At 39.9% G+C, this 15,781-nt stretch overlaps 1 protein-coding gene across 3 annotated transcripts in view; it reads right to left on the reverse strand.

The window, feature by feature from the left end:
• The window catches only part of NRG3 (neuregulin 3), a gene marked incomplete at its 5' end in the record, with an annotated part of 417,127 nt that overhangs the window by 32,424 nt on the left and 368,922 nt on the right, over positions 1–15,781 (reverse strand). For 2 of the 3 annotated variants that reach the window (XM_084525355.1, XM_084525354.1), the window contains one exon: positions 241–343. The exons of the other annotated variant lie outside the window; for it this stretch is intronic. In XM_084525355.1, the coding sequence (XP_084381481.1) occupies positions 241–343 (103 nt within the window). The remainder of the gene's footprint in view (positions 1–240; positions 344–15,781) is intronic. 3 annotated transcript variants of the gene reach the window in all.

Genomic DNA, 15,781 nt, shown 5'->3' on the forward strand with positions numbered 1-15,781 from the left:
ATGTAATACTTCTATTTACTTTTTTTGTTGTTGTTGTTACCAGTTTTTGATTTACATAATCTACCCATGGAGAACTGTTCTAGCCTGTCAAGAAATAATGACTGCTTCAAAAAGAGGGAAAAAACTGAAGTGGAAAGCCGTAAAAAAAAGACAAAAGCTAAAAAATATATTAAAAAAAAAAGAAAAAAAAAAAGAAAAAAAAAGAAAAAAGAAAAGAACACACTAGACAAAGGCTCTTACTTTGTTTTGAAGTAGAACGCTGCACAAAGCATGCCCACTACGACTATGCCAAAGACAATACAGGAAATAGACAGCACTTGGCGCTGGTACACTTCTTCACTCTCTGTGAACAACAAAATTGAGAATTATGAAGGCATCAGAAAACAGTATTTGTGAAGAGTAGATTTCAGCACAACATGCTTTCACATGCTTTTTCATGCTTTGATGGACAAACGTGAAATTTTGGAGGTCTAAGTCGGCCAGATCCTCAACAGAATGGATGCTTCTCTGAACCTCTCATCTAGATAAAATTCATAGAGCTGTGGTCTCCTAGAAAAGTTTTAGAAAATGGTTCCCAAACACGTTAAAAGATACATAACCATAAAACCCAGGAAAATTTAATATTTTCTCTGCCCTAAATGTTTTTTTCCAGCTCCACTGTCAATAGAATAAAAAGCGCTGCAACCATGGAGTTTTACTGGCTTAAGGCAAGATCCATCAGAGCTCTCGGAAGGTCCCATAAGACTCAGTTCATTTTCTGCTACGAAAAAAATGCATGTTTTATTTTCAAAGAATGGTGATTACAATGTCTTGCTCCCATGTCATTCCCTGTATTTGGAGCTAATGCACAACATACCACAGTGAAAAAAAAAAAAAAATCAACTTGGATGGAATCCAAGGAATGCTATGCTACAATGCATCAGACGTTGCTTTCATGGGAATCTCTAGTTTTTGAAGTAATTTCCTTAATACATCTCATCATCTTCTAATTAATTTCAAAACAGGAACAGAATGGAAGTTAAAAAAAAGAAAAAGCTAAAAAAAAAAGAGAAAACACTCATTCATGACAGCAGACAGAAACGGATAGGCAACTGGAGTTTCACACACTGAATTTATCAACAGCTCCGTGTTATATTTTATTTTTATTATTTCAGCTCCTTGTTTAGTCTGAAGTGCTATCATGCTAAATAGATTGTATCATAATCTGTCTCCAAACATACAACATATAAAATAATCTTTTTATTCATATGTTTGAGGTGGAAAACCAACATGTCAGATTATCAAAGCACAGCATAAACACTGTACACTGATAAAACTACATTTCCTCTCTAGGTCAGAGATCTTCAGTGCAGACCCCTGTTAACAAGAATACCAGACTCATGTGTCAAGTAGGTGACAGTAACTCCAAGTTCTAGGTTCGTAAGGCTCAGTTTTTTAAGAAGAAAAGAATGTAAGGCAACATCAAGGTCTATCTGGGCAAATATTGAAAAAATTAGCACCTAATTGGAATGTCAGTCTAATACCAACTTTCTTTATTACTCTGACTGAATACTATGTACAGTTTCCTGATCAGTACTAATTATTAATTTCTCAAGAAAAAATATACAGACTACCCCAGTACTGTTAGGAAACACTTGGAATCTTATTCATTTGTCTCTAATAGAAGGGCCAGTTCCACTTCATAAGCTATTTCAAATAAAATTACAAGTACCAAATCTTTGTTTCTTAGCTACTTCTTTACTTGCTCTCTCAAAGAGCAATGCAATAATTCAGAACATTCCTGATAACATATCAACAAATCTGATTCCAATAGAGCTTTAGTCCCATTCCTCACTACATGAACAAAATTTGGATCTAGACAGTAAATCCTTATTGGTAGTGAACTAAATGTCTGGGGTTTCTTGTTTCTTTTTTTGTTTGTTTTTAATAGCCTTTCTGAACACAGTTATCCCCCTTCCATTTCCATTACAGTACACAAAAGACTGCAAAAAAAACTTGCAAGTTTTGAATCATGAAATGTTGAGGTGGATCACACTGCAAATCATTAAATAATTGTTCAGTTCTGTAATTGCTCATCTATTCTGACTGAATACCAATATCAACACCTTCTGCCTAAAATCGCAAATAAAACATATGTACTTATAAACTGTGATGTTACTTAGACATTACCTATCATTAAAACAAACATACATTTGGGTTAAAAGAAATTGATATAAATTGTGACAAAAAGCTCAAATTTCTTTTTCTGTTAACCTAGGTATTCATTAAAAACTTTATTTCTTTTGTGACTTTGTCAAGAAATGGTGAGTTTCATGCAGCTATGACCTTTTGTCAGTCCTGACTAGCTATCATTGTCTTGTTAAAGATGCTTTAGAATATATTTTACCAAGATAAAAGCACTTCAGAGACTGGACAATATTATCTTGCTCAAACAACTAGGTGAAGATTTAAGTCTCTTGTATAGTCTGCTTAATCCCCATCACTGGTTTTCAACACATACTGATCAATGCTTTCTTTACTTTTTTGTTTATTCTGTATAGTGCGTATTTAAATAACTAGTTATTGATTAACTATACTCCATTTCTTAGAAAGCTTTGTTCATTTTTTACATCCTTTAAATCCGTGTTTGTGTATTGGACTCCACCATTTTTTGTCTCCAACATCTTAAAATATAATCAGTTTAGCATTTTTCCATTCTCTAGTCTTCCACTTTTTTTTTTTTTTTTTTTAAGAAAAAATGCTAAACAAAAACAAAAGCAAATATCACCATCCTATTGATGGAAATTTCATCTGCATCTCTTTGCAAACTTTCATGGTCTACTCATTGCTATGATTTAACCCCACCATTGCTCTAAATGCATATAGCTGAGATCTCCTCTAGCTGAGGGGTACAGAATAGGGCCTTTAAATCTAACACAATAAACCAGAGGGTTATAGCTGAGTTTTGCTAAGCACTATTGTTCTCACAGAACAGGACACTGATGAAATTCAATGGGCAAAAAAGAGAACTGAAAATTACTTCTGCTTAGCTATATATGTGCATCAAACTATGAACACATGTATTTACATACTGAAACAAACTTCCAAGATAATCTAAAATGTGAGTGAAATTATATGTCTCTTTATTCACAGATATTCATACATTCCTTGTGAAATAGATCACCTTAATTACATTCTATTGAAATAAACACTAGGGAGAGGACTCCTCATTTAATAAGCATCCAAGAAAACTTTTCAGGTAAAAAAAACAAAATATAAACTGACGTGGATATTCATAGATTACCCAGCTAAGGAATTAAGGTTACAGAAAATAAACTCCATCAAGCATTCAAATTATACCTATACAAACAAATCCAAACCAACAAAAATACAACCACAGAAAACAGTGCTGAAAAATAGTAAACTGTTTAGATTCAGACTATTTTGTTTAGTGAAAATTATGGAAACAATGATCTTTCCAGAACACCAAGACAAACTCACATGGGACATTAAGCCTCTTAGAAAGGTCAGTTCTTGTAGGCAAGCCCTCATTCTCCATGTGCATTGCTACACGTCTGGTGCAGTTTTGTTTACACTATTGATTCTTTCTTTTCATTTTCATTCTGGCAACAAACTTGTCTTGCCCTTCGCCTCTGTCCCATCATCCTACTGAGCCTGAATTTAAACTTCTCATTACCTTAACTGCTCCTTCTTCTAAGCTTATTTCACACATTTCCTACTGTAATAAAATACAAAATTAACTATTGGTGACCCATGGAAGCAATATTTCTTCCAGCACTCAGAGCACAGTCAAATTTCATCTGTGTGTCAATGAAAAAAAAAGTACATGTCATATTCCAGGTGCTAGGTTTCTTTTTGATTCCCTTGCTCTTTAAAATTTACTCGTAAAGGCTGTCATCTGTCTGCTTTATGCATGTGGAAAGACCCACTGAAGCATATGCGTAAGACTTTAAAAGATAAAAAGTGTAGGACAGACATTTTTCCTATGACTGTTACTTCTAAAGGATATAGTGGTTTTGTTGTATAAACAAACTGAAACCTGCCACTTCTTTGTAACTTTACTATAAAAGGAAAAACACTGATAGAGGATCCTTGAGAAGTATATATTTCTAGCCATATGACTGAAGAAAAAATAATTCAGTTATCTAAAACAGATTATGTTAGTTTTATTAGCCACTAAATCCACAATGTCATTACCAGCTGTAATCAGCTGATCCTCTAACTTCTACAGTCTATTTTCTGAATTTGTAGAAATTTCTTGGGAACTTATTTCAGATACAAATAACTGCATTGTGGCCTAAAGAAAATTATAACAAAGCAAAAATAATAACTTTTTTATACCTCACAAGCATCATTTGCCACTTACAGGACCCTTATTGGTGTACTGTATCCTCAGAGGGCTCTGCAGAAGTCCTAAATACAATAGAGGAAGACTACATGGAAACTCCATTCACATCAAAATTTCCCATAAAATATGGATTACCATAAATTACAAGACAAGAGATTAGTTAAGAGCATATTTCTCAATATACTTATATTTACGTGCAACAAATGTTGAACTATATAAGGCATTCTAAATTTAACTCATGAAGAGAATAAAAAAAACCTTGCATGTTCCACAGAACAATCTGCGATTGCCTCAGAATCACTTTCAGCTCTCCCAAGAGTTTTCCCTGTTCTTTCACTTGCAAAAACCTACCATACAGACATACTGCCATATGTTGTGGCTTGTTCTAAGGCAGAATGATTTAGCAGTTGAGATGTGAAAAGCCACAATTCAGAAATTTCTTTGACCTTGGGTATAAGGAAGATCCTTCTTCTTTCTGTAATCATGAGGATAATATTGCCTCTCCTATTTCAGCAAATAGAGTAATAAACTTTAATAAACATCTTCACCTCTAAAATAATGAATTCTAATAATGAAAATATATAAAACAGTTAAAACTGCCCCAGATAAGTCTGTTCCAATTTCTTTAAGGGCATAGAAAGTCGTAGCCTGCCTGCCGTGCGGCAGGCAGGCTACGACTTGGTTGCCATCACGGAGACGTGGTGGGACCAGTCTCATGACTGGAGTGCTGCAATGCCTGGCTATAAGCTCTATAGAAGGGACAGGCAGCATAGAAGGGGTGGTGGTGTGGCTCTCTATATTAGAGAGTCTTTCAAGGTTGTAGAACTCGAGGTTGGGAATGACAAGGTCGAGTCCCTTTGGGTTAGGATCGGCAGGGACAACAAGGCTAGTGTCCTGGTCGGGGTCTGCTATAGACCGCCGAACCAGGATGAGGAGACGGATGAGGAATTCTACAGGCAGCTGACAGAGGTTGCAAAATCGTCAGCTCTTGTACTCGTGGGGGACTTCAACTTCCCTGACATATCCTGGAAGCACAACACAGCCCTGAGAAAGCAGTCTAGGAGGTTTCTGGAGAGCGTGGAAGATAGCTTCCTGACGCAGCTGGTTAGTGAACCTACCAGGGGTGGTGCCCCGCTAGACCTTCTCTTCACAAACAGAGAAGGACTGGTGGAGGACGTGATTGTCGGGAGCTGTCTTGGGCAGAGTGACCACGCAATGGTGGAGTTCACTATTCTTGGCGAGGCCAGGAAGGGGACCAGTAAAACCGCTGTATTGGACTTTCAGAGGGCTGACTTTGAGCTGCTCAGGACACTGGTTGGTGGAGTCCCTTGGGAGGCGGTTCTGAAGGGCAGAGGAGTCCAGGAAGGCTGGGCGCTCTTCAAGAGGGAAGTCTTCATGGCGCAGGAACGGTCTGTCCCCACGTGCCCAAAGACGAGCTGGCGGGGAAGAAGACCGGCCTGGCTCAACAGAGAACTGTGGCTTGATCTTAGGAGGAAAAAGAGGGTTTATAAGCTTTGGAAAAGTGGGCAGGCCACTAAGGAGGACTTTAAAGAAGTAGCGAGGCTGTGCAGGGACAAAATTAGGAAGGCCAAAGCTCATCTGGAGCTCAATCTGGCTACTGCCGTTAAAGATAACAAAAAACGTTTCTATAAATACTTCAACACAAAAAGGAGGACTAAGGAGAATCTCCATCTTTTACTGGATGCGGGGGGAAACTTACTTACAAGAGATGAGGAAAAGGCAGAGGTGCTCAATGCCTTCTTTGCCTCAGTCTTTAGCGGCAATACCGGATGTTCTCTGGATACTCAGTACCCTGAGCTGGTGGAAGGGGATGGGGAGCAGGATGTGGCCCTCATTATCCATGAAGAACTGGTTGGTGACCTGCTACGGCACTTAGATGTGCACAAGTCGATGGGGCCGGATGGGATCCACCCAAGGGTACTGAGGGAACTGGCAGAGGAGCTGGCCAAGCCACTATCCATCATTTATCAGCAGTCCTGGCTATCGGGGGAGGTCCCAATCGACTGGCGGCTAGCAAACGTGACGCCCATCTACAAGAAGGGCCGGAGGGCAGACCCGGGAAACTACAGGCCTGTCAGTTTGACCTCAGTGCCAGGAAAGCTCATGGAGCAGATCCTCCTGAGAGTCATCATGCAGCACTTGAAGGGGAAGCAGGCGATCAGGCCCAGTCAGCATGGCTTTATGAAAGGCAGGTCATGCCTGACGAACCTGATCTCCTTCTATGACAGAGTGACGCGCTGGGTGGATGAGGGAAAGGCTGTGGATGTGGTCTACCTTGACTTCAGCAAGGCTTTTGACACCGTCTCCCACAGCATTCTCCTCAAGAAACTGGCTGCTCTTGGCTTGGACTGGCGCACGCTTCGTTGGGTTAGAAACTGGCTGGATAGCCGGGCCCAAAGAGTCGTGGTGAATGGAGCCAAGTCCAGTTGGAGGCCAGTCACTAGTGGCGTCCCCCAGGGCTCGGTGCTGGGGCCGGTCCTCTTTAATATCTTCATCGATGATCTGGACGAGGGCATCGAGTGCACCCTCAGTAAGTTCGCAGATGACACCAAGCTATGCGCATGTGTCGATCTGCTCGGGGGTAGGAAAGCTCTGCAGGAGGATCTGGATAGGCTGCACCGATGGGCTGAGGTCAACTGCATGAAGTTCAACAAGGCCAAGTGCGGGGTCCTGCACCTGAGGCGCAATAACCCCAAGCAGAGCTACAGGCTGGGAGAGGAATGGTTGGAGAGCTGCCAGGCAGAGAAGGACCTGGGAGTGATGGTGGATAGTCAGCTGAATATGAGCCAGCAGTGTGCTCAGGTGGCCAAGAAGGCCAACGGCATCCTGGCTTGTATCAGGAACAGTGTGACCAGCAGGGCTAGGGAGGTGATCGTCCCCCTGTACTCAGCTCTGGTGAGGCCGCACCTCGAGTACTGTGTTCAGTTTTGGGCCCCTCGCTACAAGAAGGACATGGAGGTGCTTGAGCGGGTGCAGAGAAGGGCGACGAAGCTGGTGAGGGGCCTGGAGAACAAGTCCTACGAGGAGCGGCTGAGGGAGCTGGGCTTGTTCAGCCTGGAGAAGAGGAGGCTCAGGGGCGACCTTATCGCTCTCTATGGGTACCTCAAGGGAGGCTGTAGCGAGGTGGGGGTTGGCCTATTCTCCCACGTGCCTGGTGACAGGACGAGGGGGAATGGGCTTAAGTTGAGCCAGGGGAGTTTTAGGTTAGATGTTAGGAAGAACTTCTTCACTGAAAGGGTTGTGAGGCACTGGAACAGGCTGCCCAGGGAAGTGGTGGAGTCACCATCCCTGGAAGTCTTCAAAACACGTTTAGATGTAGAGCTTCGGGAAATGGTTTAGTGGGGACTGTTAGTGTTAGGTCAGAGGTTGGACTCGATGATCTTGAGGTCTCTTCCAACCTAGAAAATTCTGTGATTCTGTGATATACATTACCTCAGATAAAATACCATGTTTTATTCCAATTTTCAGATATCTTTATTAGTCACCAAGTTTTTTTTTCCTTCAACTCTTGTCTGTGTGGATTATTTATTTATTTATTTTTAAAAGGGCTTCAAATCACTTTGGCTCTCAAATTAAAAATGGAAGTTTGTATCCACTATCATTTACAGAAAGGGAAGAGTCAAGGTTAATTGCACAGGTTCACATTTCAGACTGGAAGCAGATCAAGCTAACTTCTGCTGGAATAAAGTTCATAAAGCATTTCGTAGTTCTAGTACTGATTCTCTCTTGGGAAGAAGTGTTACATGATTCTGACTGTAACAAAGATTAACAAAATACATTTTCTTGTGCTTGTGGAATGTCTGCATCAGAAGGACCTTAAAAAGAGCAAAGTGAAATAGATGAAGTGCATTATATATTATAATTGCGTAATATTTTATTTGACTATTGATATTTAAACCTAGTGAGATCATTTTCTGTGTACACAAGGCAGAGAATGAAAAGAGGAGTGCTCAACCTCTTTGAATGACCTACTTTGGAGCACTTGATTCTACAATATTAATACTGCATTAGCTATAGTTTTGCATGGAACATTAAAAAAAATGAAGCAATGAATTAAGTATAATGTTGAAGAGTCATCACGAAAAAGGGATGCAAAGGTATGTGGGCTCTAAACTTGAGCTCTCAAGCAGATATTTTAGGTTGGTGAGTAAAAGGTAACATTTGATCCAAAATTTAATAAACCAAAATATCCTGAAAAATTTCAGTCAAACCTATCCTTAAAAACAATATAAAACAAAATAAAGCAGCAACAATAACAACTCTACTTTTTGGCTCATTCCATCTACCAAAAAAAAAAAAAAAAAGAGATAGGTTAATGTTACATAAGAGTGTCTAAAATGCAGCTACAATAGGAGTGAACATGCCATTATTCTTAGTAATTGCTACTTGTTATGATGTGATGATTTGATAAGCACTTTTATACAGCAAGATCATAACTTTGAAGGTAAATTAATTTTAACTTTGGTTTCCTAAGAAACACCATTTCCTTTTATCTGCAGGCAACTTCAGAGTTTGTCAACTATAAACAGTGCTCAAATATAGCAAACTTACAAAGCCTTAGTTAAGTATTTTCAATGCAATAAATTTATTAAATTTTAGGAGTGAAGTAGGTCAGTAGGCAGCTAAAAGATGAGAGGTAGCTTTTCCCTTTTTAAGAAAGTATCTGGTTACGAGTTTTTGTGTATTGACATTTCATGACTAGTACAATGCAACTCTCTTCTTTGCTTCTGTTTACATCCTACTTCTACAACTGATAAGGTCATTCATATGTCAACAAAATTCATTACCTAAGTCTCATCACACTCTTTCTGTGTAATTGCCAGTACTGAGCTGCTACTGAACTAATAGCTAAAAACACGTGTTTTAGCTAGTAGGTAAGACTTGAAGACTTACAAACAAGTCTTATTCTTTATGCCACCTTTGCTCACTGAGAATCACAGCTGTAAGTACTTCCAGTTTCTACAGCAGATACAAGAGAGCGAAATTCTACCACTTAAACGAGGTCTTTCACCATCACACCAGTCTCAGTGATGGGATCATACTAAGCATGGAAGAACAACATGCAAGAAAAGTATAATTTAGTTGCACAGATAAACACCAACTCTGCACAGTTAAAGCTTCTTTTGTGTTGACAACACCATTGACCATTCTAATATAATGGTTTTGCAACCATTTGAATTTGCAACACTTTTGCATTGTACAAAGAAAAGCTTCTAAAATTTCAAGAATATGTAAAACTCTTCTAAGCATAAATCGCAACAGCTTAGAAACTGCAAAATATTACAAATATATAATGATTATTTTCTGTGATTAAGTAACAATCTTTCCAGAAGGATTTAGGTACTTTTATTTTATTTTTTTTTTCCCCATCTTTTCATTTCTGTGCATACTATTGATTATTTGCCAGGTCCTATTAACCTTTCAGAACATAGATTTCTCATAGGTAATATATTACTCTTTTGCGTCCTCTGTGTAAGCACCAAAATTTTGTATGAGAGTCAAGCTGGGAGATGGGGGGTGGTAATAGTATACTATCTGGACTCCAGAATGATGATTCACCCTCTTTCTACCTTAAATTTTGTCTGCTTCTTGATATATCTGATCACCTTCCCTCTTTGATTTTATCTTCCTTTCATTATCTTACATTTTATTGTAAATCTTATAACCAAACACAATTTTGCATTTTCAAAATGTCTTTGCTATCACTTTTTTTTTCTCCACCATCAGCATGAAAAATTATAACATGACCTTCTATTTCTGCTAAGTCTGTATTCTCAAGGGCACATCTGAGCCTTCCATCTCTCCTGAGGCCCTGGTTCAGTTATACTTTGTGCTGGTAAATAGAGGAAGCAGAAGGAAGGACATTTAGCACAAGCTTCCTGCATGAGTTAGCGTGTACCATGGTTTCTTAATATACATACAGATAGGCAGAGACTAATCCAAACACCATTAAGTGCAACAGACATTGGATCAGGTACATAATCATTGCACTTTAAGTCACTGTATGCATAACTATATAAGTATAGCTTCTTAGATGTTTATTACATAAAACTATTATGACCTTATAAAACAATAACATTCTTCAATTCTGGTTTAATAATTCCTTAGCTGATGAGGGTTTTTATTCCCAAAATCATAGGCACAGCTAACATCTAATATAATAATGCCTTAATTTCCCAGCTGATATTCTATTTGATCTCAGATCTTCCATTGCTATTACCAGCAAAGCCCTGTCACTAGAATGTCTCCCACAGGTGAGGCTTACATATTCTATAACTTGCTCACTTACTAATATTGAACATTTCACTCAAATCTCAAGCTAAAATCAGAGCTGCCAAAGTGTATTTGACAGCTACTGTTGATGGCTACATTGTCAGAAACTCACAGTAAGTCAAGCAACATTGTAATTAAATGCTGTCTCTGTTTTGACTACTGCTGTTTTAACCAAGGTGCTTTTATAATTTCTTCCATTTCACAAAAACACAGTGTGAGCAGTGACAAGAGAGCCACAGAAAATGACTGTTAATAACTTGAAATATTTTCTGCTTTTCTTCTTCCAAAACTGAAACAGAAAAGTGGTCTTTTACCTGGGAAGGATCTGGAGGGTGAGGGCACAGAGCAGAAGGTCAAGGTCTTACTTGGCTGCAGACAGGTGTGATGAGGGATGCTGCATTGCTACTGAAGTACAGCAGTTTCTGAACAGGACTTTACAGGTGCAGGTCTACATATTTATGCATTGTTCTCTTTTTGTTCCAAGCCCCGACTCCTTGGCCTAGCTCCTCCCAAGCCAGTGACTAAGACAACAGGAGATGGGACAAGAAGGAGAGTGACTGCCAGAGGGAGCAAGTCAAAGAAGTATCCTTCACAGAGGGTTGCGTCAATCTGTGATCCCCTTGAAGCCATTCCCAGTCAAAGCTCCCAGGTATGCGGAGGATTAAGGGACTACATACTTGGGCAGTCACTACTGTTCTGACGTTCCCTATCTACCCCATGAGCAATTGCAGGTAGAGACCTGGTTTAGCATGCACTGCACTCACCTTGCCACAAAATATCCTCATCAGTCAGGCCACACCACAGCACATACAACTTTGCTCACCATAATGACTACAACACTTAAGGCAGGATAAATCCCTACAAGCAATCAGAGAGATAAACAGTTTATGTTGGCAGAGAGAGAAAATTCAACGTGGTGCCTGTAAGCAGCTATGTTCCTCCTTTTAATCCTCCAGAGGCATTATGCCAGTGCGAGGGGATAATACATCCAGTTGTTCATACTGAGCAATGGCAGATGCTTAACATCTACTAATGTGAGTAGCAGTGTTAAGACACGATTAAGCCCTCAACCCACAAAACGTCTAGCAGAACTGCTCCGTGTGCTCATCCATGTTAAGGGAACTGCTTCGTGTATTTGGCAGTAGCTGCAGGTAGGCAGCAAGCTGCCAAAGCCAAGTTGCTCAAGTGCCAACTTGTAAGTATATACGACTGTTGGGACTGCTGCACTGCAAGCCTTTTCAGATGCATTTGCTTCAGAAGGCCTGAAGAAGGGGATTAAAATCTTCAGCAATTGATATATTGCAAGACATCGATTATACCACCTAATTGTGTTCCTAGATAAAACAAACTTCTTAACACACTTTTCCTTATTCTTGTAACTTTTCTCCCTGGCCTCACAAAATGAATAAACGTGAAAAGCAATGTATAGGCCAATCCTGATATATAGATATATCTAGTTTAGTTTGAAAACAGCAGTTCAAACCATAAAGCAAAGGGATGCAAACATATGCTTGAAAGTAAGTGCGTACATAAACATGAATACATTTTTACTAGCAGATTTTTGAATTTCAGAATCCATGACACATGCTGATTGTCCTTCAAGAATGAAACACACAGTGTCAGAAAAAAAAAATCATAAACTTGCCACTTTGTATAGTTGCATGATTATCCGAAACCATACAGTGCAATGTAACTTATTCCAGTCTACAGAATAATAAGGAATCAAACTCAGCAGCAGTGTAAGTGTTTTCAGAATGACATATGCAATCAGTTTACAGTTAAAAGCAACTTAAAAAATAAATTATCTCTGACCCAGAGGATGTTATTGAGAAGATGGAGGCAGCAGTGCATGGCAGGAAGACAAGACAATACAGACAGTATTTGAAATGAGAGTTTCCTGCTGGATATAAGAAAAAACAACCTCCTCATGAGGGTGGACATGCAGGGACCAGGCTGCCCACAGAGGCAAGGCCCTCCTTGGAGGCTTTCAGCAACTGAGGGCCCTCCCAGCCTGAAGCACTTCATGCCTGTCTGAAAAAAGCAGCTTTTCACAGTCATTGTGTAGTGAGTTGAAGGACACTACACCAGTGTCAAACGCACCCAAGCGAAGCTGACCGGTGGTACCAGTCATAAGCACTTCTACACAGAGGGCCTGGGTGGGCGTCACAGGCCAGGAGCTGTCACACACCACAGTGATGCTGGCAGCAGCACAGGGACAGCTCTTGATGTGCTTTGTAACGCCTTTGTTTGTGATTTTTATCTAAAAATTGCAAATGGAAATATTACGCCAGAAGCGAGACTGTGTCTGGTTCATCACATTTTAGCATAAAGCTCACTCCGCCAACCAGTCACGGCTAAGTGTTTTCTGACTCACACTTTATACAACAATCCTTTCTGTACTCCTCAGCTTCATGCCTTTAAAAAATATTCACATTATTTCCTGTGGCTGACAGGGTGGACAGCTTATGACTATGGGGCCAAAAGTGTGCTGAGCTTTGAACAAACACAGCTGAAACATCACAGTGCAGAGTATGGCTTAATGAAAAGAATGAGCAGGCTTGGAGAGGCTGAGCACAGCAACATAAGCAAAGGAGGGTGAATAGCAGGCAATAACTCCTTGGCCTACTTGGGCCCATCTGTGACCCAGCTATCTATTTAGCCTGGGCGAGACACATTTTGAAGAGCTCAGACAATGCTGTGTGTCAGAGGGAGGGCAGGCAGCAGGAGCCCGCTGCTGCATCACCTTTGCACAACAGCAAGAGGGGAAAAAACACAAAGGACTAGTGGGGCTGCCAAAGGCAGTGCCATGTACGACCCCCACGCCCTGGAAGAGCTTCAAGAGATCATGGTGATGCCTTTCTGAGTGCAACAAATGCCACATTGAAAGGGCTGAAAGACATCCTTGCTGACCAGCCTGTTGCTCAGCCAGTCCCTAAGACAGTGTTCTCTCCCCTAAATCTGGAGTTTCTTATAATTTGAAACTGTATTCCTTCATATTTCCTAGCAGCTTTGAATAGTTATGATTGATTCTCCCACTGTTAATCTTAAATTCATAAAAAATCCAGTTTGCATTATTATTAAAATGGATATCGGATGATCTCTGCACATCTTAACTGTATCTGAATGTTTCCTTTGCTGTTAGTTGTTGCTAATGCTAAAACCAAAGAAAATACATTGCCCTTCCAGGCTGCCCTTCATGCCCTTTGACAGCTCCTTGAGTAGGACTAGAGAAGAGATTCCCTTGGATGTCCCTTCTTTACCATCTTCTGAATGGCATACTTCTAACGCCTACTCTAAGGCAGAGCCAAAGAACACAATTCATCAAGTTGCTAACATATCGCCATCACCAATTCAAAAATTTCATACTATTGTTAGAGAATTAAGTGGCACGCAAAAATGATAGTTATGAACTAAGAGAATGAGCTAAACAAATTGTCATTAAAAAGGTTGGGACTTACAGCTTCCTCAGTTGGTAAGATTAAAGAAGAGATCAAATCTCAGTTTATCTATCTTTTTCTCCAACAAAGTAAGGTAATTATCTCCCAAGGAAGGTAATAAGTAAGCTTCAGTATGTAAAGTCTGTGAAGAACCGTCACAAATGGTCTGAACTCTACAGCCCTCATTTTGTGTCCTATCATCTTTGTCAGCAGCAGCAGGTTTGTGAATACCAATCAAATCCAGTATTTTCAGATAACAGTTTAATTAAGATGGAGACATTCCACAGGAAAATATAATAGCAGCCAACAAAGTTTGGGTACTGCGTGCCTCAATAACCTGACACAGCAAGTATTTGATACCTGGCTACTGCCTGGGAGCCCACTGAGAAAAAAACAGTTTGCAATGAAGTACAAGGCCCAACACATGCTGCCAAGCTTCCACGTATACTTATTAATTTACTTCAAGCATTTACTGAAACATTAACTCTCAACCAGCACTGGAAACACATCAGATATGGAATTATGGTCTGACGCTTCTTTCCTTGCAGTGTTTCAACTTTGAGAAATGACTGTGAACACCTCTGCCAAAACTAGTTCTCAGTCTTCTTGAAGCACTATCCACAATCTTCTGTGGAGCACCCGTCCCTCACCACTGCTTCAAGAAATGATGGGTGGTAGGCAGGAAAAGGCAGGGGAGAAGATTGCCATAACATTTGTAGTAGTGATGAAGCTGCCCCTCAAGCCTGAATTTAGCACTCTGGATGCAAAACCAGCAACGAAGCCCAGACTGCTCCTTGATTTCCTGTCTGTTTTTGACTCAGCAGAACAAGACCAGCACTATACTGAAAACATAGGTGTCTAGTGTGGTCTAGTGCAGACATGTCTATTATGCAGAAAAAAGGTATTACGTGAATATATATATGTATAGAATAACTTAGTTTAGATGTAATTAGATAATTTAGATTAGTAGCCTTTACAGCTATGACCAAAGCATACACCAGAACAACCTTCCAAGAGTTGCTAGCAGAGGCAGAGAAGTTTGAAGATAGAATTTAACTAAATAAGTTAGTAGCTGGGAACGAGATTCAAGAACCCGATGTCCGGCCAGAACAATATCCCTCAACCCCCAACTCTTTTCACTTACAGCTTTGATTAAATCCTTCTGTGTATTTGCACCTTGCTAAGACTCTCTTTTGAGTTGGAAGTGTTAAAGTGGTGTTTCAGATGGGAAATCCCCCTTCTGAGTGGTGCAATGTAGAGTAGAGCAAAAATAACTATAAATAGTGAGACTGATTCTGGTCTACTTTGCAATGAACAGAAGAAATTTCATTAAAAACAGAGTCATACCAGTATAAAACCAGAAAGAGATCCAATTGTATTTGACCTAGCATTGCCACACATTGGCTGGAACAAGATCTGTCATTCAAATGTCAGCTTTCCTTTTATATTTTGTCTTAATTAGTTCTTATCGATTCAATAATCCATTTCCAGGTATTCCTAATTGGCATATGGAACATCAAACCTTCCAATAATGCAGAATCAGACCTTAGAAAATGCAAAGAAGAAAGTCAACTACCAGCTATGTGTCCCAATTAAGCTTAGCCTTCATTGATCATGCCTCTATTGAGTAATGACAAATTTCAGCTCATTAAGAAAATTTTCACAGAAGCAACTGCAGTGACTGAAGAAAGCAGGTATTTTA

This window comes from Aythya ferina, assembly GCF_964211825.1.
Source record: "Aythya ferina genome assembly, chromosome: 7".
Lineage (NCBI taxonomy): Eukaryota > Metazoa > Chordata > Aves > Anseriformes > Anatidae > Aythya > Aythya ferina.